The sequence below is a fragment of the Onychostoma macrolepis genome, chromosome 13 (assembly GCF_012432095.1).
Source record: "Onychostoma macrolepis isolate SWU-2019 chromosome 13, ASM1243209v1, whole genome shotgun sequence".
NCBI classification, from domain to species: Eukaryota; Metazoa; Chordata; class Actinopteri; order Cypriniformes; family Cyprinidae; genus Onychostoma; species Onychostoma macrolepis.
Window position 1 is genome coordinate 2,542,734 of NC_081167.1, and position 26,031 is coordinate 2,568,764.

A 26,031-nucleotide genomic window follows, 5' to 3' on the forward strand; every position below is an offset into this window, starting at 1 on the left:
TGTGCATTAAACAGTTTTAATGCATACCTGCCAGCCGATCAGAATCCAGTATTCAGACAGACCCTGGAATAAATGCTTTTTATTTAATTGATTTATATTAATGGCAACCCAGCAAGACGAGGTTATCGCAGGGCCTTAGTGCATGCCCTGCATGCCCGTCCATTACTGGGCAGACAGCACATTGTCTGTTACGTCGTTTGGGCTGCCTTGTTGAGCACAGTGGCACTTAGAACATTATATTTCACACATTTTAAGCTGTTTTATTTTCCAAATGTAATAGGATTAGTATTGTTACAGCCCTAATACAAATATATTTAGAAATGGAGACAAAAATAAATCTAATATTCATAACGTTTGACCCTTTGAGTATATATTGCACATACAGGTGCATCTCAATAAATTAGAATGTTGTGGAAAAGTTTTATTTATTTCAGTAATTCAACTCAAATTGTGAAACTCGTGTATTAAATTAATTAAATGCACACAGACTGAAGTAGTTTAAGTCTTTGGTTCTTTTAATTGCGATGATTTTGGCTCACATTTAACAAAAACCCACCAATTCACTATCTCAACAAGTTAGCCAAGTTTTTATATATATAGGTCCCACTTTATATTAGATGGCCTTAACTACTGTGTACTTACATTTAAATTAATCATTTCGTACAATGCCCTTATTGTGTACATACATGTTTTTACATTGTACTTATGTTTATTATGTAAATGAAATCATTTGATTCCAGACAGACGGGGCATAGTGGCTATAGAAAAAAGTTTTTAAATACCTATATGTAATTACATCTGTAACTAATTTCTGTAATTACATTTATAATTACACTGTTGACCCATCCGTCACATCTTAACCCACCCTTAAACCTACCCATACCACCAAACCTGTCCCTAACCTACCCGTATCCCACCTCAATAGCAGCAAAAGTGTTTTGCAATACAATATGAACACATTAAGTACACTGTACTTATTTTTTGATGCAAGTACATAGTAGTTAAGGACACCTAATATAAAGTGTGACCTATATATATATATATATATATATATATATATATATATATATATATATTATTATTATTATTATTATTATTTATAAAAAAATTCTGGCTATGTTTAGGTGATCCAGGAGAAAAGGGTGAGAAAGGAAATCAAGGACGCTCACAAATTGGAGACCCAGGTCTCCCAGGACCACCAGGTGAGCAAATGCAGCACCACTACTAACATATGCATTGTGTATTTTATTTTTGCCCTGAGGTTCTATTATGTATGTTAATGGCAATTTCCCACTCTTTCCGGCCATAGATGCCGTGAAATGAGCAATAGCACTTCACTCTACTCTTGTTGTCAGGTCTAATATATTTGACTTGCCAATCTGTCAGTAGCATTCTCTTTGCAAAGGAAGGTTACAGTCTCCATAGTACATCAAGCTAATTTAAATAATACAAAGTTCTGTCATGAACTCGAGATGGCACAGGTCAATAGCTTCTAACTCAGTTTGACATAATCACATCATTATTAACGTGGTGCAGCCCGACATAATAAATCTTGGCTAGTGCTTGCTGTAGCAGTTGCAGTGCGCTTCAGAAACTCTCCACCTTCCCCAGCTCCACCTGTATAGATCTGCTATATGGGGTTATTTCATATGTTATATGTGCAGCAGCATTATTTCCTGCATGCTCACAGCAACATGTTTGTGGATGTATTGGCAGCAGCAAGTCTCGGTACAAGTCTTGGCAGCAGCAGTGTTGCAGATCTATTCCGCCAAGACCAAACACATCAACATTGCTGTGTATATTACCTTGCTAAACTCTCTGAGAGTTGTTAGGACAGAAATGATGAGACATATTTAATAATTAATGAAGTCAAGTAATATAGGCAGTCACATTACTTAACAGACACATTATTTTGTTTCAGGTCCAATGGGTCCACCAGGGGTCGGAAAAACGGGTCACCCAGGTAAGCCAGGCCCACCTGGTCACAACGGCGAGGAGGGTAAGAGGGGGCACCCCGGCGAGCCCGGTCAGCCAGGCGTGTGCCATCCCTCCATGTGCTACAGCGCAATGTTGCGAAGAGATCCTTTCAGTAAAGGGCCAAACTATTGACACAGCTTTGGCTGAAATGCAGACAGTCTGGATGCGGTACTGCTCAGTGAATGAAAGTAAACAATAACAGCAAATCTTTCCAATCTCAGGATGATCATATTTTTCGAGAGTGTCTCACACTCATGGACACATGAAGTACCTCTTAAAGTGTAAATAATATGATGTTGCCTACATTAACACCACCGATTGTCCATGACTCAATGTTTTTCTGTGTCACAAGCTGAGATGTGCCATGATTTATTCACGCTGTTTGTCATGAGGCATGAAACGCATCAGCCGAAAACTTGTGAAAAGCACCCAGTGTGAGGAGCTCTGCAACACTCGCAGTGGAAATTCTACCTAGACATCAACTTCCTTCCTCACTCTCTTGCTCCCCCAAGTGGCGTTCATCCATCACCAGCCAATCATCTCGTTGTATTTATGAAGCTAGATTTACTGTCAATTTTGCATTTGTGTTTCTTTTTGATCGGATGCTTCTTTTACTGCTTGCAAGCTTTTCATGGGAAGAGTGGGAGTTCTTCTGCAATGCTTCATGCTTTCTTTTAATTCTTAATTCTTAATTCTTGTCCCTTTAGGCAGTGCTTACTAGGGTTCCCACATCTTTTGACCAGTGAATTTCTCTGATTTTTTTTTTTTTTTTTTCAGTCATTTGTGATTACAGGAAACATAAAAAAAATAATAAATAATAAAAAAAAAATCTTAAAATTTTAAATTATATCCTGTAATATTTTAGAGAAAAAATATATATACATATATTCAGTATAGAAATGTCCATGGCTTTTCCATGAATGTGTAAGATTTTATTAATTTCCAGGCCTTTACCAGGCCTGGGGTCACAATTTATAATTCTCTGATATTCCAGGTTTCCCACAGTCGTGGGAACTCTTTATTACACTTCAGATTACAAATGTGAGTGTGATTTGATAATATCTATATTAAATGTTAAAAAAAAAAAAAAAAAGGTAAATTGAACAAATTTATCATATACATTTCAATCCACCTTTCTCTACAGCAAATTGTCTTGAAAGACACCATTCTGAAAGCATTTTTTATCTTTTACCCTTGGTTGATAAAGGGTGTGTAGTAGAGTGTAATAAAGCTCACTTTCCCATAAATGTATAATTTTTTGTTATTTATAAGAACTGATATCAGTTACTGCTTTTCCTGTGAGAGCGCTTTCTTATTTTTGCAGTGATTTTTTTTTTTTTTTAACTTTGATGTGTTTGAATGACTTTTGATAACATTAATTAAAACCTTTTTTTTATTATTTTTTTGTTGCTGTTGTTGCTTCATGTTTTGTAACAAAAATATTACTTATGTGGGAAATGTATACTATAGTTTCAAGCTTGTGATTTGCAGCATTCTTACAATGTTCCACAACAATGTCATACATTAATAGTGGTTTCATGCAAAAACCGAAAATCTCAATGTGAGGCACATCACCTGTGATAAATCATTTATTTACGTAGTTTAGGTAACAGGTGATCCAATCAAATCGTTCCAATTGAGTATTACTGATTGAAAAGAGATTATGTTGAAATAGGTAACATAACAGGATGATACTGCACAAATGAATCATTAAAGTTAAAATGCTACTAAAAACTTTTGCTGTTAAAAATGCTGCTCTCCTGCAATTGCGCTCAGCCTGAGTTCCATTCCTAGATGTCGCTGTTACTCTTTTCTTACATTTTGGATGTTCCGTACTAAGACTTGCCTTTTAGGTTTTCATTCGAGATAACCTAAAATGATTCACTTTCATGTATTTAAGTGCCCTCCCGGAGCTGACATACATTGGATTTTTACACTACAAGTCAAATATTTGGACACACTCATTCTTTTTCACATTTTGTAAGTAGTCAAGTCAAGTTTAGTAGGCCTACGTCTTTTTACACAGGCTACGTCTTAACACAGACTAAAGTATGAAGCAGACAGCAGCTGTTTGGATAGACAACCAGCCAGCCAAATGAGCTGTCAGTATTGAAGGAGTTCCCACACTTGACACTTGCTGGCTTTTTTTCCTTCACCATCAGCTTATATATATATATATATATATATATATATATACATACACACTATATATATATATATATATATATAGTGTGTATGTTCAAAAATGTTCAAAAGTCACAACACAGTCTCATAAGTTTAAATAATTTGTCTAGTTTTAAGGTCTGTAAGAGGACAAACTTAGATTACAACAGAAATTGTTAATGTTTTACATTTTTCCGACATGCAATGAACAAATGTAATTTCCACCACATCTCAATACAGCTGTTATTTAAATATAGAATAACTTATGCCACTCAAGAATTGTCTAAGATCATTTTTGTAACTAGTTTTACCAGATTTTCCACAATGTACAATAATTATACATTTGTCAATGAGATAAATTAACTGCCCTAAGGACCAAATGCTGAACCGTACACCTGTCACACTCTGAAATTTAATATTGGTTTGGGTAAGAGTTTATTAGAAAATAAATGACTTGAATTTTTATATTAAGTAGAGCATGATCTCATGAATTGTGGATACATTTTTAATGTGTGATGAGAACTTTTTAAATATTTTTTAAAAATGTGTGGTGATGGAAATGACAGGGTGTTGTGGAAATGACAATGAATTAACATGAATGTAGAGAAACAGCAGAGATATTTATTAGAAAAAGTCTTAAACTCCATTCACAAAGTCATTAAATATATCAGTTGTACTTTGTAACCATAAATGTCATTTCCACTACAGAGGCAGTGTAGTGGAAATGACATTTCTGTAGTTTTTTGTGCAAAAAAATGGAAGATAGCTTCACTGATTAGCTTTGAATTAATGCTTAGCATTTCATGTTTGCAAAATACATTTTTTCTTATTTAACTTAACATTTTTAGCTTTTTTAAAACACCCTTGAAGGTACAGTATGCTTGGAAATGACGTAGAATAAATATATTAACTGACCAAGCAATATTTACCTTGATTTTTCTTCAAATGTTGTTGATGAAAAATTAAATTCCCTCCATGTCCAACATGTGCTCTGATGTCACTGAACATTTCCATAGAAACCACCTCAACAATATTTAACACAAACTTTTTAAAGGGACATTACAGTGTTGTGGTGGAAATGACACCAATACTGTGCGACAGCTATATTTTGTATAAAAAGTAATATTGATAGTGGTCTCACATTAAATACTATAATGTATTTTAATTATTTATTTTACTAGTGCTTAATTCAGGTACATTAATAGTTACCAGACAAGTCATATTTTTAAACTGTATTTTCATTGTTGAAGTTTAAAAGTCTGGGTGTGTGACAAGGAGAAAACAGTGATTTTAAGGTGGTTTTATTGTTAATTTGACAAAGAAAGAGGAATTTGTCCAATATGTATTTTTAAAAATATGACCAAAGAACATAAAAGTGCCCATAGTCTAAGAATCACACTCACACACACACACACACACACACACACACATATATATATATATATATATATATATATAGTAAAAATATAGCCTGGTATTTAGTATTGTATACTGTAGGTATTAACAGCCAGCCCAGTGTTTATCCATATTAAGTTTGCAGATTTGTAAAGTCTCACAATTGAAGTTGTTTGCCATTGTAGAAGTTAAAAAAATTATAATAATAACAGAAGTCCAAATAACGGCACTGCCATAACAAACTATTACTTGGAAAAGTGCACTCTGTTGTCGTGAGCTCGAATATAAGCCAATAGACCGAGCAACGCTGAAATAAAGCTGACAGGTGTTTGCCCGCCTGGACTTTTCCTTTGACTAATCACGAAAGGTCTCATATATCAAGTGTCTCTCGTTTCACGGTGAGCTTGCATTCATGCCCCAGGTCAACTTTTATATACGACCGCTAGAGGTTGATGCAAACCCTCCAGAGTGTGGGACGGACTACCGCTTTCAACACTTTTTCAGGGATGTAGTCTTCTGTCGGTGCATGCACAACTTGAGCTAGTTGATGCACTGACTCCTGAGGCTGCGCGCTTCTGTTCCGAGGCGGTAGGTGCTGCTGCTTTCAGTAAATGCGCAGGTGAAGAGTCTCTCGATTTCTACTTTACGTGTTTGATGTTAAACAATTCAGTTCAGAATTCAATTCAGGTTAATGACAGTAGTGAAGATGCTGCCTAAGAATGGCACGGCGCAAGCAACTGCTGACCTGAGGCATCACCTTGAAGCCTGAGAAGAAATTCATTCTAGGTTTGAGAGGACATACGGAATAAAGACTCGATCAATAAAGAACTTGAACAAAGTCAGCTATTAATGGTGCACCATGGTGAGCACCATCATCAACCCAGCAGTCGCTTGGTGAAAGCATCATCCTGAGAAATAAAGATGAGAGCGCCAACATTTGGACTTCTGTGGAGCTGTCTCGGCTTTCTTCACGGCGTTCAGTGCGGTTTAGGAGACAACCATGTGCATTCGAGCTTTATTTACAGGCGGTTGCGTAACCACGAGCGGCGAGAGATCCAGAGAGAAATCCTCTCCATCCTGGGCTTGCCTCACCGTCCCAGGCCCTTCTCCCCGGGTAAACAAGCGTCGTCGGCACCGCTCTTCATGCTGGACCTGTACAACGCGATGACGACCGAGGAAGAGGACGCGATACTGGGGAAGACGCTCTCTGGGAAAGCGCGTAAAGGCGCCTCTGTGGTTCCACATGGATACTCGAGCGCGCCGCAGCAGCCGTACCGCGCGGCGCCCTTGACCAGTCAGAGCCCTCCTTTGGCCTCCGCGCAAGACACCAACTTTCTCAATGACGCGGATATGGTGATGAGCTTTGTCAATCTGGGTACGTATAGTTGGGTGGCAGGGGTTTCTCTTAAAGTGTATGTGTGAAATATTAATATTTGTAGTGTCATTTCGCATTTGTCAAATCTAAACCGTAGGAACCCGTTTTATTGATCTATATACATTGATGCACTTTTCGGAATAATGATAGCCTACTGCTTTTATTTGGTGTCATACTGAATACAAATAAACATTTAGCAGGCCTTGGCTACATCTCTACGGAGTTTATGTCAGTCAGAGAATGTTATTCATCGCGTTTGTTCGTGTTTTATATCTGGGGTCTCAGAGATAGCCTTCCGAATTTTTTTTTTTTTTTTTGTTCCTTTGGGAGAATGTGAACTTTTGTTTATATTTAGTTTTTATGAAGTTGTGCAAATTTAGCACGCCTTTATTTTTGAGCTAAAGGGCCTCAGACATCAGAACACGTTAAGTTTAAACTTAAAATATGTGCTCGTTTATAGAAGGAATGCAATTACAGCCTACAGTAGCTCCTGATTTTAAATGCTAATTATTGATAATTGCCAGCTGCCGTTTCGTTTGTCACAATATTACAGATTTAGTGCTTCACCAAGTTTATAAAATGTTAAATTATAGCCTATTGAATTTAGTAGACACACGGGAGTCTAGAAGGGCTGAGCTGAGTAAACATGCTTCTTACATGGTTTGTTTAACAAAAACAAAATAAATAAATAAAAATATGTTTAGATGATGTCCGTTTTCTGGTTATTGGAGTGAAAACATCTCATTGAAATGAATATATATAAGTGCATTATTCAACAACACTGCTATGGAAATGCCATCGATGTTTCACTTTGAGGCCGTTTGATGAAGTCGTGCACTTAAGTGATTATACATTTCTATTAGACTATTTTTGCAAGTTTGTCTGATAATAATTATTGTTATTAAACAGTTTTATACTATTGCTTGGTCCATGCAAACGTTTGTGTCTTTGTAAGGAATTAATATCTATGCCATAGATCATTTATTTGATTTCAAATATAGTGCCTTCTTTTGAATCCAAGGCAGGAGTGTTGACAGTGTTAAAATAGCAGGTGATTTTTTTTTTTTTTTTTTTTCATATTACTGGAATATAGTCCTCCACATTTACGCTGTCCTTGAAAACTCTATAAACGGTGTATATATAGGACTGTATGGTTACTGGAAACTCTGAGGCAATTGCAGGTTAGAGAGAAAATAAAAATGTGGCTATAAAGAGTGTCATTATATCAGAATATACTTCTTAGAAAGCATACATGCACATACCGTAGAAAAAGTGAAGCAAACCATGAAGGACGTGGACATGCAGGGTTTGTTAATATCCTGTCGTTAGTAATAAATGCTTTTTGCTGTTATTTGAAGAATGCTGCGATAAGACGATAAGTGTATGCTGAACTGTATACAACTTCAGTGGCTGTGACCTCTCACCTCACAGTTCATGTAAACTTATCAAGTGACTGTCTGACCTGAGGATAATTTGCCTTAATTACTTCCTGTTGTTAAGCAGGGGAAAGAGCTTGAAGAAAGGCTGCTTTTGGTCTAAATCTGGTAATCTGGTGCCAGTAGCTAGTGCCTTTTTTCTTTCTTTGCTAATCTAATTTATGCGTTAGACGCTGGTTTAGCCTTATTTTTGCTTGTTTTTCCATTAAAGGACATGACTTTAAAGGTCACTGTTTTGTTTATGGAGAGGATAAAATCCTACACCCAGATGAATCACAAAAATCTTGTATGAATTTGTTGTTTTTATGGATTTGTCTGAAAAATACAAAAGGGAGTTCAGTATAAACACAGTTTGGGCCTCAGATTGGCAGAGTAAATAAATGTGTGTGTTAAGGTAGAGTCCCCCATCATCACCTTAACTGTGCTCCATGTGTTTTCACTCAGGAGAATGAGGGCATGTACAGCGTAGACTCATGTACACTCATAGTAAAGAAAAACAACAGCTACGAGTAGTGCAAATGGAGAATTGTGCTTAAGCCTCCATTCGGCTGGTTCATTGCCATGCAGGCAAAATGTACTTTAACTTCTCCATTGATCTCGTGAAATGAATGCACTGAATTAATGAAACAATATCTCTGTATTGCCCGGAAAGCACTAGATCCCCATCTTCTGTTCTTAATTAGCAGCCAGGATGCTGAAGTTGAGTCTGGCCAGCTGGTGTAACTGTGGCCTGCCCTCTGACCTCTCCGTGTTAAGTAACTACAGACTTTCACTGTAGATAAACTATCAGAGAAGCCGAGCTGCGCTCTTTCACCGGCACCACAAAGCAAACGCGCTTCAGCTCTGCTGTTTCATGAGCAGTGCTGTATGTCTCATGCATGCATGTTTTAGGCAATGCTTCAGAAATGAGAATTGCAGACTACATGGAATTAGCACAAATAGAAGCTCATGTTTTATATTCTTCTTTAACCCTTTTGTTCCTTTGCATTCTGCAGTTCAGTAATACCACCAGTCCGTGTTTAGTTTTACAAACCCAACAGTTTCATGTCTACCAAATGGTTGAGATGTCCATTAATGGTAAAAAGTACAGCATGTTTCAGCATTTTCCGATATACCATTGCTTTTTTTTTTCCTAATCAAACATCTCTTGTGATTAAAGCGGGTTTAAAAAAATAGGCTTGTACGTTGGAATGTTCTGTAATAATCCTGAGTCCTAAGAAGACAAAGAGTCTTATCTGTGCTTATCTGTTTCTTTATTGCCTTACAAAAACGTAACTATAGCTTCTGCCAAAACAACACAGACACTAATTTCTAGGAAATGAATTATAAAAAAATAAAAATCGCTGCAGCTTTCAAGAATACAGCATGTTTGCTGAGCAGATACAGATACAAAAGAAAAAGTGGGAAAAGAAGTGGGTAACATCATTTACAAACATTATTTTATAGATTATATTCGGACGGAATTAGTTTTACATGGAGAGGTGGGGTAAAGTAATTTTTACCAGAGCTTCTCAGTGATTTTAGTCCCGTCCGAATGTGCCATCTCAGTAATCATTATGGAAGATGTCCGTAAAGATTACGGACACTTTTACCTTCTGTAAAAGGTCTGGAAGAATTACCTCAGGTAATACTAATCCCGTGCGAATATACCAGCTGTAAATTCCATACCAGAAATGAATTATATTTTATTTTTAAATCTATAAAATAATGTTTGTAAATGATGTTACCCACTTCTTTTCCCACTTTTTCTTTTGTATCTGTATCTGCTCAGCAAACATGCTGTATTCTTGAAAGCTGCAGCGATTTTTATTTGATATTTTTTGGTAGAGATGGTGTGATCAGGTTGAGTGGCATATTTTCAGCAGGATCATTCACACCTCAGTTGGTGCCGTACTGAATGTTCAGAGGCCCGTTCAAGGGTTAAAACACACATTGAATGCAATGCTTCATCGTCATCTGGCAAAGCAGTTTCTAGATATATAGAGAAAGCCTTATCTACCAGGTACCTCCAATATATCAAAAATGTTTGCTCGTTAAGGTTTCTACAATTTAGGACACTTTTAGGAGGTAGCACTAAATTTCTGACAGTGATAACATCTCACCCACATGGTATTTGCAGCAGATTAGAAATGGGAATCTTGGGAGGTCAGAATATCCGAGTAGAAAGCTTGTAATACATTGTTCACTTGAAATTTGTGTCTCATCTGCTTTTCTCTGCTAACGCAGTGTGTTATTAGCGAAGGCCTGTTTTTCTTACCTGACAGCCCATTCATCATGGATAGAGCATACAGGGAAGGGCTTGTGTAGCGGCTGCTACCTGTGCTTAGATGGCTGCTTTAATGGACTGGATACTGCTTTTGTTGGTCGTCCAAATGTTTGGATTAGGTGTGGAATGTTGACGATTTTGATGAATGACTTTTTAAAGAAAGCAGCTCCTGACACTTTACATGTGTGCGATAGTCTTCCTCCGTCCTACAGTGTGAAAAAAAAACCGACTCCCATGCAGCTTCTCATGTGCGTTTTGTGTTTCCGTGCAGTTGAGCGGGACAAGGATTTCTCCCATCACAGACGACACTACAGGGAGTTTCGTTTCGACCTGACTCAGATTCCGGAAGGTGAGGCAGTGACCGCCGCCGAGTTCAGGATTTATAAGGATCAAAGTCACGTCAGATATGAGAACATCACACTCAAGGTCACCATATACCAAGTCATCAAAGAATATCCAAACAGGTGAGATCTTTCCTCATTTTACACTACCGTTCAAAAGTTTGGACACACTAGAGCCAATTAATGTTTCCCATGATCCCATTCCTTAAATTACTTTTTTTTACATAATGCAAAATGAAATAAAAGAACACAAAAAGCACCTGCAAATAAAACACCATTGTTAGCGGCCATGATTAATTCTCAGGGAATTCCTGGCCACTACATCTTAATCAAAATGTCTGGATGAGTTGGAGCAGATGGAGCAAAGGAAAAGCAGCCAATAAGTGTCTAATGCATACAGTATGAACTTCTTCAAGTCCATTTAAAAGCATCACAGAATGAACCTCAAAAAGATGGTTGAGAGAGTGAAGAACCTCAAATACTAGTTAGATCACTTCTCGGTCACAACATTATTCTCATACTTGTGTTATTTCATATTTTCACTTCATAGTAATAAAGAATGAGTAAACATGCCTTTTGACAAGTGGTGTATAGTTTCCAAAAAAAGATCATGTTTCTTGCTGTCTAAAAGAACATGCCAAAAATACAAACACTTTATCAATTCCTGCACACTCTAAACAAATAGATGGGCAACATACCGTTCAAAAGTTTTTTTTGATGTTTTTTAAAAAAGTCTCATCTGCTCACCAAGGCTGCATTTATTTGGTCAAAATACAATGAAAACAGTAATATTGTGAAATATTGATACAATTTAAAATAACCATATTCTATTTAAATATATTCTAAAATGAAATGTATTGCTGTGATCAAAGCTGAATTTTCAGCATCATTACTCCAGTCTTCAGTGTCACATGATCCTTCAGAAATCATTCTATAAAGTGTTGATTTTTATGCTTAATATGTTTCCTGAAACGTCATACTTTTTTTTTCAGGAAGAACAGAAAGTGCAAAAGAACAGCATTTTTTTTAAATAGAAACCTTGTGTAGCATTATAAATGTCACAATTGACAATTTTTATCAATTTAATCTGTTCTTGCTGAATAAAAGTATTAATTTCTTTAGAAAACACATCTTTGGACAGCAGTGTTTAATTGTTCTGCATGGTCAGAATCAAAATTGTCTGAACATTTGCTAGGTTAGTTTACTACACAATCTCATAGCAGGACTTTCAATAAATGATGGAGAGACATTGTCAGAGAATACATTTATTTGTGAACTGCATCCAAACTCCCATGTATTAAAATATAAATTCTGTGAATCTCAGATGATTTGTAAACATTTGTATGTCTTTAAATATAATAAAGTAGTAGTACCCTTTATTTGTCCCTCCGCAGGACAGTTTCTGCAGCATCAACATCAATGACACAATAAACAAATTCAACTTATAAAACATCACAACATACTCAAACCACAAACCTGGGCATTTACAATACACTATTCCCTCGTGTATTTAAAGCCTTATTCGGACGGAATTAGTTTTACATGGAGAGGTGGGGTAAAGTAATTTTTACCAGAGCTTCTCAGTGATTTTAGTCCCGTCCGAATGTGCCATCTCAGTAATCATTATGGAAGATGTCCGTAAAGATTACGGAAACTTTTACCTTCTGTAAAAGGTCCGGAAGAATTACCTCAGGTAATACTAATCCCGTGCGAATATACCAGCTGTAAATATGTACGTAAATATTCCGTAATTTCCTATTTAAAAGTAGTTTTCCGCATATTTTCCACGCTTGAAGAAACATTCATTTGTGTTCTAGGCGGTGGGACAAGTCTGCGGCAAACCTCGAATGTTTTCTGCATATGACAATGCATACCATTCAGATCAAAAAGAAGGTCGAAAGCACTTGTTAGAGGCACGAAACTTCTGTTAGCTTTAGGTAAGTGTCCATTGCAAACAGAATCCAACCATAATTTAATTAATTTGATTAATAAATCGATGGATGTAGCACGCACATGACGACAGGGAGGTGACTCGAGTGACTCGAGTTACTCCTCCCACTTCTGGTAGTTTAACTGAGATTTCTTATCCCGTGCGAATTGGCCATTAATATTACACACGTCCTGCGGTAAACTAACATTACTCCATCTACCCTTGTAAAACTAATCCAGTCCGAATAGGGCTTTATGTATAAATGAACATTTAATTACAAGTACATAAAACACTACACACACTAATGATATTGTGTTGAAAAAGCTTTTTTACAGCTGAACAAAGCATCAGCGGCAGTTTTTGCCCCAGAGTAACACGTTGAGTTTAAATTAAACCTGACTTCCAATTAAACCTGTAGGATAGTCTCTTAAAGCTCTGCCTGGTCTGTGAAACACTTTAGGCAGGCTATCAAGCGGAAAATAAAAGGACATCCTGTTTACACGAGTGAGTCTGGAGTCTATCTGGAGGTTTCCCTTGTGACGATTAAACTGAATGCGTCAGGATGTTTTAAGACTGTAATTTGTCACCATTGAAAGAATGACAGTGGTACACAACGTCTCGGATTACTCATTTTACAGAAAATATGTGGAAAAAGTTTAATACATTTGGCTAATATTAATGTAACATATTTTGGAACTTGTTCCAAAGATGATGTTGTGTAACTTGATTCAGGAACACGTGTCTCAAGCTTTGCTTTTACAACTACTGTACCGTATTTACTACAGAATCTATTAATATGTAACTAATATCATTGCTTTTGCTGAATGTGAATCCAGATGGCAAACTGGTATCTTTATCATTCTGAGTATTCCTCAAAGAAGATTTACTTTATGGAGTTTTAAAACCAAGGTTGAGGAGGAGCTAGTTCATTTGATCCTGTCAATCATTATGCAAGAGTATATAAACAGCTGCATACCTCACTGCCATAATGACTCTTCCAGCATCCCTCCATCACCCCATCTCCTGCCTTAAATCTATCCATTCATTACTACATTTGTTATTATGTAATCCTCAGACTTGAGCACTCTATTTTGCACAGCAAGCTAAATCTGTTCACCTTCATCGTACTCAAGTATTATATGAACTTTTGAAATGTCCAGGAAAAAAGAACAAAACTCCTGTAGGATTTACTGAGGAATAACATTTCATATGTTTTCAGATACATTTTTAAGTTATCCTCAACTATAAACCTCTACAAAATTATTTTGTTTCAATTCATTGTTCAAAAGATGTGGAATCCACGATTATATAATAGATATTGAACCTGTTACATTGGCTTATGTCAGAGGTTTGAGTTAGAATGGTAATACAAGTCTGTCTCAACATCTGAAGTATGGGAGGTCCAACCTGTACCTTTAATTCGCAAAGAAAGATTGTATAGTCATTGTGGAATGATGTATGGAAACATTTTCCCTAAGAAAACTACCCCAGCTTTGCTGATTTTTCTTTAGGATATAGCCATCTGGGCTCAACTAAAAGACCATGACATCAGTTCTGTCAGGTTCAGACCTCCTTTTGTCCTCTAGGAACGATTTCGCCTAACCAGAGCTCACCCGAACCAAAGCAAACCTGTTCTTCCTCAGTCTCACCAGATATACTTGCTGGTAATGGCCATGGATAAAGCTTTCCATTAACAGCTCATTTGCAACTTCCAGCACTTATGAAAGTCTTGAAAGTCCATCAGTTATCACTCTTTGCGTATCTCGACTGCTTGTCAGAGCGCTTGCACCCCAGACAGGGCCATCTGGCCTTAATAGAGGGCCTCTGCGTCAAGAGACTTTCAAAGCTTCCTAAAAGTGAGTCTGTGCCCACCTGCCTCTTCATGGTTCTAATGGTCTTCTAATCTAGATTGAGAGCCGTGACTTATCTTGAGTCATACATGGGTACACCATAGACAAGGCCTTTTCTCACCATGAATGAATGCAGCTGAAACATTTAAGCGGAGATACAGTTCTCCTGGGGCAATGAAACAGGGGTTTATAATGGATTCTGCCATCAGAGGCCCTGGAACCCTTCCTCATGGCTGTGTTTATGAGGCGTCCATGTCCCACAACTTCGCACATTCACTCCTGTGTCCATACTGTGATTTTCCTGTGATTAGTGGAATTTAGTGTTTCACAGCTTAGCACCCACTTCTTATAGCCTGCCAAAGGGTGCCCACTGTGAGTGTTAAAGGCATAGCGGTAAACGAAACTTTACACCTTCACAAAACAGTATTGTGGAGGTTACTTTGATACCATAATGGTTAGGATTAAGAATAGAGAACTACTTCTTATGCAAAACTTGTTTAATTTATAGTTTAATTTCATAGCTTCTCTTCAGCAGAGAAAAATCTGAATTTAATGAAAGCAAACGACACAGTAAATAGACCACGCATGTTTCTAGTGCATTGTCCTCTCTGACTGCTCGCAGTTTGATGTAGTCCAACTCGCAAGCGACTCTAATGAACCAAATCGTTTTAATGAACTGACTCATAAATCAGTCTGAAACTCACGAGATTACTATTTGTGTGAATCAGTCCGATGACTCACTCAATGGCTGAATCGGTCAGGGGTGCGTTTCCCAAAAGCATCGTTAGCCAACTATGGTCGCAAGTTCCGTCGTTACCAGAATACCAGCATCCCGAAACCATAGTTCAAACGAACGTTTGCAATCAGCGTCACAAACTTATGTGGTTGGAACTGCAGCTCACGACCTGTGGTTAGAAGCATAGTTTCTTGTTAATAAGATATATGGGCTTAAATAAATATGCTCTTGGGCACAACAAGCAAGCTAACATGCAGTACTATCTGTATCTTCCATTCTATCTAAATATAAAATGCATTTTAATTATGTATTTTTGTAAGTGCCGTTTTTGAAAAGTCCGCATGTGCATAAATGCCTAAGGGAACCCCTTAGGGTGTGATGTAAGAGGGAACTCGCGATGAATCAAACATCAAATAAAGCAAAATGACAGGGAACAAAAAATAGTAAATTAGTCAGTAGGTACCATGTTCAATACAGCAGCATCTTAGAGATCTCTAATCAGTTAAATAGCAGAAGTTATTCCTCCAACACATGCGTGTGACGTCATTAACAATGGTTCTATGTTGTTGAACTAATGTGGTTCAAACGACGGAGATGTGACCGTGTTCGGGAAACAGTCGTGACTAGCTAGTTCGTTTCCAAAACAATGCATCGTACTATGGTGGTTAATCAGCGAGTTACAACGTTGTTCGGGAAACGCACCCCAGAGCGGTTCTTGACTTTTTCGCCACAACAAATCATTACTTTTGTCGTGTCCAACTGGAAATCAACCAAAAACTTTTAATGTTTTATGTTGAACTGAAGGCTCATACGACTTAAATCAGTGCAATTACCAACTGCACTGTAAAACCTGATAAGTTAAGAATACTCAAAACATTTGAGGAAACGTATTGCCTCAAAACATTTAAGTAAACAAACTCAAACATTGTAAGCTCTACTAACTTAAAAAAAAGTAGTCTTGGGGCCAGTTGCACCAGCTAGACATAAAAATCTGGGTGTAAGCCCTACGTTGGACTTTGCAACGTCCAGCTTAACAATAAATATTTACACCTGTTGCACCAACTAAAACTTCGATCAGGCGCAACTACGCCTGGCATAGATGATGCGTGTCCACACTGACACATTCTCCCGCAGTGATAGCTGAGACGACGTTCACGCTGCAGTGGCTACAACTACTAATATAAAACTGAATTGCTCAAGACATCATAACAAGTGAAGCCACCTCGCAACCAACCCCTGAAGTTTTGCTGTCCATCCTTAACCTAACCACAGACTGTACTCTTCACCACAACGGTAACACTACAAAACCAACATAACAGAAATCTATGTAAATCCTAACATAACACAGCATTTAAGTACTAACTTATGTCTCTCTATGTTAATCTTGTGCAAAAACGCACAAAATAACACTTAATTTCTACATTTATTTTTCTTGTTGTCTGATGCAAAGCATGCCAGGAACTAGAAAACACAATAATTTTAAGTTCACCTTGCTACAACGACATTATGAGTTTCAATTAAGTCCAATGAACTTTCATTATTATTTGAGTGAAATTAACTCATTTCATTTAATTCATTCATTTCACTGTTCAGTTTTATAGTGTGGTTGTTCACATGGCAAAGTGCAATTGAAGATAAACATTCAGAACAAAGTTTTTGACAGATGGTCCTCTAATAAAAAGAAATACAGAAAAATACCATTGTTTTTGTTTAGAATATTTGGTTCATGACAACTTATTCATGTGTTGGGTTTGCACTTTTTGAAGCGCTGAAAGAATCATCAATAGGGGAATCAGAATAATTAACAGATGGTAACACCACAGTACTGTGGAACTGAATGATTTACCATTAGCCATGGTATTCACATGCAACTCCAAGGTACTTCAAAGAATTCCATGATACTTGCTGAGTTCTGAGAACATGTATTAGGGTCTGTTTTCATCTCTCCCTGTCTTTTGAGGTCAGTGTATAATATGATGCGCAGATCGCCTACTTTATGTCAGTTGTATTGGCTTGGTCACGCCGAAGTTGAAAAGAAAATGAGACTATTGAGTTGTAACAGGGACACAGAATGCGGTGGTGTGCTGAGCTTGCCCTCATTGTGGCATGCTGGGACGTGCCACTGTCTCTGATCATTTTTCCTGTCTGTGAGATCAGGGCCGCTGTCTCACTGTGTGGCCCATGTGCTGTTTTGGAACGTCAGTTAAGTAGATGAACAGGAATGGCTTGTTGACAAAATTGTGGTTGAGATGAAAAGGAAGGGTTGAGAGAAAATTTGGTTGCACTCGTTTCAATATTTGTTATTCTATGTTATAATCAACATTGCTAATTAAGATGCAGAATGACTGCAATCAGCAAAATCCAACTCATTCGTCTCGGATTTCAAACATGTCATTACAGTTTAACATTCATCTATTTGTGGCGGACAGTCAAATATAATATTCAAAAATATAATGTAAATCTCATTGTGATTTTGTGCTTTCAGTGCATTCTTATTGTCTCATTAGGGATGCTGAAACATTTCTCCTGGACTCCAAAAAGATCCGTGCTACTGATGGGGGGTGGCTGGTGTTTGACATCACGGCCACCAGTAATCACTGGGTCCTGAACCCGCAGCAGAACATGGGCCTGCAGCTCTGCGTGGAGACCACTGACGGTAAGACAGGGACATCTGTGCTTTAATTAAGGACAATCACACAGTTCATGTTGTGTCAGAGAATGCATTTAGAGGATGGTACTGGAAACTGGAGTATCAGCGCTGGGTAGATTACTTACAAATTGTAGTACATTGTTACATGATGAAAACTTTAGTTAGTAACATACTCATTTTAGTTACTGTAATGTGACTAGTGGTGCAACGGATCACAAAACTCACGGTTCGGATCATACTACGGATTTTGAGTCACGGATCGGATCATTTTTCAGATCAGCAAAAAAAAAAGTAAAAAAAAAGTTTGCATTTCATTTATAACTAAAAGCTTACTTTAAGTACTTCTATACCCCAGCAGAAACTACTAGCTTAACTACTAAAGTCAGTAATACAGCAAGAACAATTGCACAAATTCCAAGCATAGATGTACAGCCTACAACATAAAATTATAAGCTATAAAGACAGTAACAGTGTAAGTGTAAAACAACACAGTAATGCTTACTGCATAAGATAAATGCAGATTAATCTTTGTTAAAGCTGTGGTGGTGTTTGATTAGCAGACAAGACAGACGTAGGTATTTCTAGGCTGCTGTCTCTTTAAGACTAAATGCACGGACCTAAATACTGACACACATTCGGTTTTTTTCTTAATCAGCTGTATACAGGGCTTAATTTGTGCCGGAACAAGCTGGATCCGGAACCAGCACCTCCGAAATCAGATCCGGCACCTCGTTTTGTCGGATCCCCCTCCTCACGAACCAATATGAAAGAAGTTTGTGCTGACATATTGTGCATATATGAAAAATCCCCCATAATGACCGCGCTTGCGGCACATCTACATTTGAAATAAAAGAACCTGAGCGCGCAAAAGACGCCACGTGAACTTCTCTGCTCTCACAAGACATGCACGGTTCCAATAGCCTATATCGCATGCATTTTCTTTCTCAACTGTTCACATTTACTTAAGAAAAACCCTGGATATTCGCCAGGACGGCCATTTTTGCGTAATTTTGTGTGTATTTGGCCACTTATTCTCAACAACAAACTACGAAAAATAACTCAATATGATCATCGTTAGGCGGCTTTAGATGTGACTCTGAGCGCTCAGCCTTGAGACCGCCTCTGGAGCGCGCGAGTACCGATTGGCTTAAAAAGACGTGCATTTTTGTGAAGATGCAACAATGACCGGATTAAGCAAGTGACAAATCTCTCAACTGTCCCGAAATGCGAGCGAAAGTCTTGGATCAGCGACAGCGTGCAGCAGCTCGTTGTATTGCAGACGAGATGCGCTGATGTGAAGCCGCTTTGAGAGAGTGGAAGAGAGAAGACGTGGTTCAGCTGAATCACTCACGCTGTTTTCAAATGACTGATTTAATCTGCTAGTTTGTGTGGATTTATTTACTCATATAATTATGGAGTCAATTTAATGCCGCATATATATGCAAAAGAAAATAAAGTTTTGCAAAATAAAATAAGTTTTGCAAAGAAAAATAAAGAATTGCAAAAGAAAATGAAGTATTGCAAAAAGAAAATAAGTTTTGCAAATAAAAATAAAGAATTGCAAAATAGATAAATAAAACAGAGCAAAAGCAATGATTTTGCAATACATATTTTCCATGGCCATATCTACTAATTTATTTGCAATGCAACGTTTATTTTGCGTTTCAGTCAAGTTTGAGCTTGCGATACTGTTTTCCCTTTGCGCTTCACGTTTCTGCGCGTCTCACTTTGTGGCGCTGTTTTGACATGGGGGTGGAGTCAGGGGACGGGGGCGTGTCCAACAGGCCTGGGCATGCCTCCCTGGAAGTGACGTCATCGGCCCGAGACGCAGATCACAGCTGATCCATAAGGATCACGGATAATCTACGATCCGTTGCACCCCTAATTGTGACTGCTTTTTAGATAATTTTTATCCAACTTGTTTTAAACTTAGCATGACATTTATTTATATTGACATAAAAAAAGCGAGAAAAAAAAATCAATTTTTGTTATCGACATCAAACATTAGTACATTAAACCAGGGTTTCCCAAACTGGGCTTAATGTCAAAACTGCAGTGTGTTTGTTTGTTCTGATGAAAAGCTAATAAGTAATTAAATCATAAAAATGTAAAATAAATTATTTAAACACTTAACACTAAAAAGAGAAATATTTAATTTATTTACCTGCATGACAATATCAGCATTAATTGACATCAGAGAACTGTAAACATTTGAATGTGTTTTTAAATTATTGAAATATTAACTTCCTCAGAGATATTTCAAGTAAATATTTTATGTCAAATGGGTTTAGTTGACAAAAACATTTGTAAATCCCTGCATTACATAAACTAAAATTAATAAATATGAAAACAGCAATGACATTACATGCCCAAAGTCTTTCAGGCTTGAACTTTTCTCCAGATTTCCAGAATCACCAGTTACTGAAGGTCACTGGATATGATGACAACATAGTGTTTCAAAGCAGTGTTTAGTAATTTGCATAATTTTTCAAATTAGTTTCATTCATGGTATAATTGCTTGAGAGGTGTGGTTTTCCACCCAAATTCAGAAGCATGGTTTGTAGATTTATTTACCTGGCTCTTCTATATTGTGGATATAGTCAAAGCTAAATGATATAACACACAGTAGAATGTTTAGAAATGAAAATTAAAAATTTTAAAAAGAAATAAAGAGAAATAAATTCTGAATGATTTACTGCCATTGTGTGAATAATATGTAATCCATAAAAAGTAACTGTAATCTGGTTATGAGCATTATAAAATGTAATATACTGTAAACATTCGAATGTAGTACTTGTTTTTTGGAATCTGATAACGTAATCCAGATTACATGTGATCAGTTACGACCCAGCTCTCATTTGGAGTATAATGCCACTCCACACATTATTCTCCAGTTTTGCTTGAGAAATCACTGACAAAGTGTTTCACGGATAGAAATGCTCATGAAATTGCCAATGGTCAATGATCACTGGTCAAAATCTGTTGCACAAAAACATTACAGTTTTCCCAAGTTGTGCACTAGTCATAGAATATCATTGTATAACAAGTGTTATTTACGCTTGTGCAGTTTAAACTTTGTGAAGATGGGTTGCAACAACTTTGAGTATTTGTATTTCCTAACCAGGGGTACATTCCCCAAAAGCATTGTTAGCCAACTATGGTCATAGGTTCCATCAGTACCAGCGTAGTTCAATGATTCTGTGTTTCCCAAAATCATAGTTCCATTGGAAAATAGCATCACAAAAAATGTTTTGTTGGAACTACAGCTTTTAACCTGTGGTTAAAAGCATAGTTTCTTGTTAATATGACATGAACTTAAATACTATAGATGACGGTCTTGGGCACAGTCAGTGAGATAACATACAGGACAATCTATGCAGTATATTTCCTTCCTTCCACAAATTTCATTCTGTGTCTTTAAGTATGTCAAGAGAATTAAAAATGCTGTTTTTGCAAGCATGTGCTGTAGTGCACTGTGTGATGTAAGAGGCTACCTGCAATTGAATCACACATCTGGAAATAAAGCAATAAAACATCAGATAACAAAAAGCCCTTAGAATAATCTCAAACCAATTAATTAACAGAAGTTATTATTCCACATTAGTATGTAGCATTATTTACAACACTTCTATATCGTTGGATGTTGGATGACAAAATTACTACAGGTTCAGGACTGGTTCAGGTTGATTTCTTCAGTGAAGCATTGTAATGTGGTGTTTATGTAGCGAGTTACACCATTGTACGGGAAACTCTAGATTAAATATGAGGAACTGTGAATGTGGGACGTGTTTTGTATTTAGTGGAGCTTTACAATAAATGTCTGCCAGACTACCATTGCTCTATGTAAATAATTTGTTGGGTAATTTATTGAATGATAAACATTTGGTCACTTTAAAGACAGCGCAACATTTTAGAGTTCTTTCCTGCAAGTGCTTTATTGTTTTGATTATTGCTACATACTCGTTTTACTGGAAATAAGGACCATGAAATGCAGCTGGTGTTATTTCCATTCACATATTCATTATATTAGCTTAAAAACAGACACGTTTACCAGCGTGAGACTTCACAAAAGTATCATCTTTGAGTCACGACTACGCCCGGTTTTTCCTCTGTCTTAAATGGGAACCTGATGCCATGAAGTTGTCTGCATTTTAGGATCAGTTTTCAGCCCTCTCCCTCTCAGTTTGACATGTACACAATCATTACAGTATCTGTGTGGACCATAGAAACTGTCATAAATAGTTGTGATGATTTTGCTACCCAGGAAGAGGTTTTCATGCCTTAATCAAGGCTGTTTGTCTAACGTTAATCTCTGTAATCGGATGCATACATCTGTTTGATTTTCAGGTAGAAGCATCAACATGAAATCTGCTGGCATCATCGGAAGGAACGGACCTCAGTCCAAACAGCCATTCCTGGTTGCTTTTTTCAAAGCCAGTGAGGTTCTGCTCCGTTCCGTAAGAGCCACAGGAAGCAAGAGGAAGAGCCACAACAGAAACAAAAGCAGAACACAACAGAAATCTTCGCCAGCTCTCAAAAGTGGAGGTAAAAAAACAAACAAAAAAAAAACAGTAACTGTAAGCAATGTTTTTTAACTTCCACTAGACACAGAGCAGCTATAGCTCACTTTCGTGCACATACATGTTACACAAAAAACTCAAAAGAAGTTTCTTGATCTCACTACCTCTTGTCTGATCACTGGATCAAACTAATTGAACCACTCACTGGATTTGCGAAATTTGTCAGGTTAGTGGTATCAAATCTACTAAAGATACTCATGGCACATTGTAAGAAGGTGCTTGTGGAGAATTTTGTGCCATTATATGATTTTATTTATTTTTTTCAAGTGTTTTAGATAAACCATGGCAGGTGAAAACAAAATGAACTCTGGTTCACGTTACTTGTCAGTCAGATGGTGTTCAAGGCATGATTACAGTCACGTCACTTTTGCTGTTTATAGAGGCTAGGGCCACCACAGAAAGGTGTGATTTCCTAGGGTTCCTATTTCAGTGATACCTGTCCTATTTTAGGGATATTTTCTGTAGACTATTTCATATAAATCACTTACAACATAGCTCATTTTCATTTAATAAGTAGCAGTTGTTTTATTCCACAGTTCAAGATGACTCACATGAGAAATACCTGCTGAGCTTACCTGATGTTTTCTGAATGTAGGCCCCTTTGCTGCCATCAAATTACTGAGTATTTACTGCATTCAGAGTCTGTATACAAAGACGTCCTGCCAGCTGCAAACATAGAGCACACTGAGCCCACACACACTCCTAGACTAAACAACACGACTACTTCAGTGTTTGAAGGCTCAACCTCCGTTTTGTTGCTGTTATCTAGATCAGAACACCAGTGAACAGAGACAAGCCTGCAAGAAGCATGAACTTTACGTGAGCTTCCGCGACTTAGGATGGCAGGTAAACACATGTGGCGGCTCGCAAGACATCAATCAATTACAAGACTGCACAGCGTGATTGCTTCACTCAACCAGAGAATTCATCTCTGTCTCTCTGTCATTTTAGGATTGGATTATTGCTCCAGAGGGCTACGCGGCCTTTTATTGTGATGGAGAATGTTCATTTCCACTCAATGCACATATGAATGCGACAAACCATGCGATTGTGCAGACCTTGGTAAGCCTCCTGTACTTCATCATAGACTATTTGTAGATAAAAAATAAATATATATATATATATATATATATATATAGCAACAGCTCCAAAAATTAGACCTAAAATGGACAGCAGTTTTATATGTATTTATGTATGTATATATATCAACTTTTGATCCTAGTTCATGTATTTCATGGTAAAGTGAATACATTTCATTGTTTAGTTTGAAAGATATTGTTGTTTGATAAACCATTTTTTTTGTTGCTATTGTTACTCCATTTAAAATACAGTCCCACATATCATACATTTCTCTCTCTTTTTTTCTCATCACAGGTCCATCTAATGTTTCCTGATAATGTGCCAAAGCCTTGCTGTGCACCGACCAAACTGAATGCCATATCGGTGCTTTATTTTGATGACAGCTCAAATGTAATTCTGAAAAAGTACAGGAATATGGTGGTGAGGTCCTGTGGATGTCATTGAGGACAGAGGAGCTTCTGTGTCATATTGCTGGAATAACATATCAAAAGAAATAGTTTTTGACATTTGATGTACAGTATTATGTATATATTAGCTCATGAGTCCTCTTATTTATTTGGCTTTGTTTTGTAATAACGTTTTTTAAATATGAGAGATGTAGATGAGTTACCACTCCTTACCACAGATCCATAGCTGATTGCTCTCTGAGAATATGTTAATGAGTTAGGCCAGTTAGAGAGAGTTTTACAGGATCAAGTATAATTTCCTTTCTTTAGATTACGTCAAGTTTATAAGCAACCACTCCAAAACATAACTGCTGCTATTTTACAAAAGAAATGTAAATGCCTTAAACTCTAAGTCACCTAATGACATTTTTTTTTTATGTGGGGAAAAACAGCCATATTGGATTTTGCAAGCAATTAAACAAACAAATGTTTTTCTTTGTTAACTCAAATTATCGTAGTGTTGTTGTAAAAGCACTGAGTATGTCCTAGGACTATACAGTACATATTTCCTCAAATAGCCCAAAGTATTGCATTAGTTTGCTTTAGATATCAGTGGGTGGATATGCAAAATATATCTATTTTTTTCTTCGAGCAAATATTCTTCTTTCTTATATACACTTGTATTAGTACTCTGAGTAATATATTTTTTTGGAAAATATTGCATTTATTATTTTAGAACAGTGTTTGTATGTCATTAAATCTATTTTCAAATATATTTTCTGTGTCTGTCTCTACCAGTTGACTTAACACCATGTTTGTTGCGGGTTTTACGTGAAAAACCTTTTGTTGCAGGTTTAGGGTTAGGGTTAGGGTTATGAGGTTTATGTTGACCTCATCTGATCAAAACTTGCCATTTTTTATGAAGTACATGTTTGTCGAATGCCAGGAAATTGAGCGACTGTATTTGACTTAATTGAAACCAGTGGTCAGGGCACCCAGATGTTATGTGGTCCCGATCTAAAAAGAGTGTTGACGTCCAATGAATAGCGGAGGCCACCTGCTAACCTAACTTCTAGCGGCGTGGATGATTTGCATTCCTGCGGCCTGCTGCCCTGCATGATTACTCCTGCTGCTTCACAATCCCATCTACTGTTTAATATCATGGATTCCTTCCAATTCCACTAAATGTCTTCCTTTCTACAACACCAGGCCCAGTGTGAATGCTGCTATTTTAAGGAAATCTGTGCCAGTGAGCAGACTTTCTTAGTATAAGCCCTGTAGCCACATAAAAGGGGAAAGGGATCATTCGCCATCGTGAGTATAGATGAATATTGTGCCGTTCGAATATTGTGCACACGATCGATCAGGTCTCTTCAGGTCTTTGGACGCACATTTGACGCACAACCTAAATGATAGCGTTAATAACAGACTTCCATCTGATGTGCATTAACCCAATTACTATAACCGGATTAAGCCAATATTCTGGTTTCTAGTATACTAAAACTTCTGGAATAAGCTTATGAGAGTTGGAATTTTGTGTCGTGATCTGCACGTCCAAACGAAAGTAATTAGCAGGGCTACAACTCAGTTGTGAAAAATCAAGCTATCCAGATCATTTTTAGAGCAAAAAGGAGACGGATTCTATTACGTTTACTTTTTTCCAGATTAAAGGCTTAACCAGACCACAGAGCTTAATCGGAAAATGATGTGTGTGTAAACATGCTTGTTGAAATTGCTAACAGAATTTGCATTTTATGTTTTTTGAACCATAAAACTAGGGGATACCCACCGCACTACAAGTCTGTGCCTCATACGTTTAGATTCTAGCTCAAATTGCTGCTCTATTTCTGATCTTTGACTTCATTG

General features: G+C 37.2%; 2 protein-coding genes across 2 annotated transcripts in view; both read left to right on the forward strand.

Moving 5' to 3' along the window:
• Window positions 1-4,112, forward strand: part of col21a1 (collagen, type XXI, alpha 1) — a 129,881-nt gene extending 125,769 nt beyond the window's left edge. The window contains 2 exon segments of the mRNA XM_058795230.1: window positions 1,125-1,202; window positions 1,922-4,112. Of these exon segments, the coding sequence (XP_058651213.1) occupies window positions 1,125-1,202; window positions 1,922-2,109 (266 nt within the window). The 3' untranslated portion in view covers window positions 2,110-4,112.
• A 1,438-nt stretch (window positions 4,113-5,550) lies between these two features.
• Window positions 5,551-24,927, forward strand: bmp5 (bone morphogenetic protein 5). The gene is made up of 7 exons (XM_058795231.1): window positions 5,551-6,910; window positions 10,884-11,076; window positions 17,977-18,125; window positions 22,467-22,664; window positions 23,469-23,545; window positions 23,651-23,761; window positions 24,074-24,927. The coding sequence occupies exons 1-7, from the start codon at window positions 6,457-6,459 to the stop codon at window positions 24,221-24,223; spliced, it is 1,332 nt and encodes a 443-aa protein (XP_058651214.1). The 5' UTR covers window positions 5,551-6,456; the 3' UTR covers window positions 24,224-24,927.
• The last annotated feature ends 1,104 nt before the right edge of the window (window positions 24,928-26,031 follow it).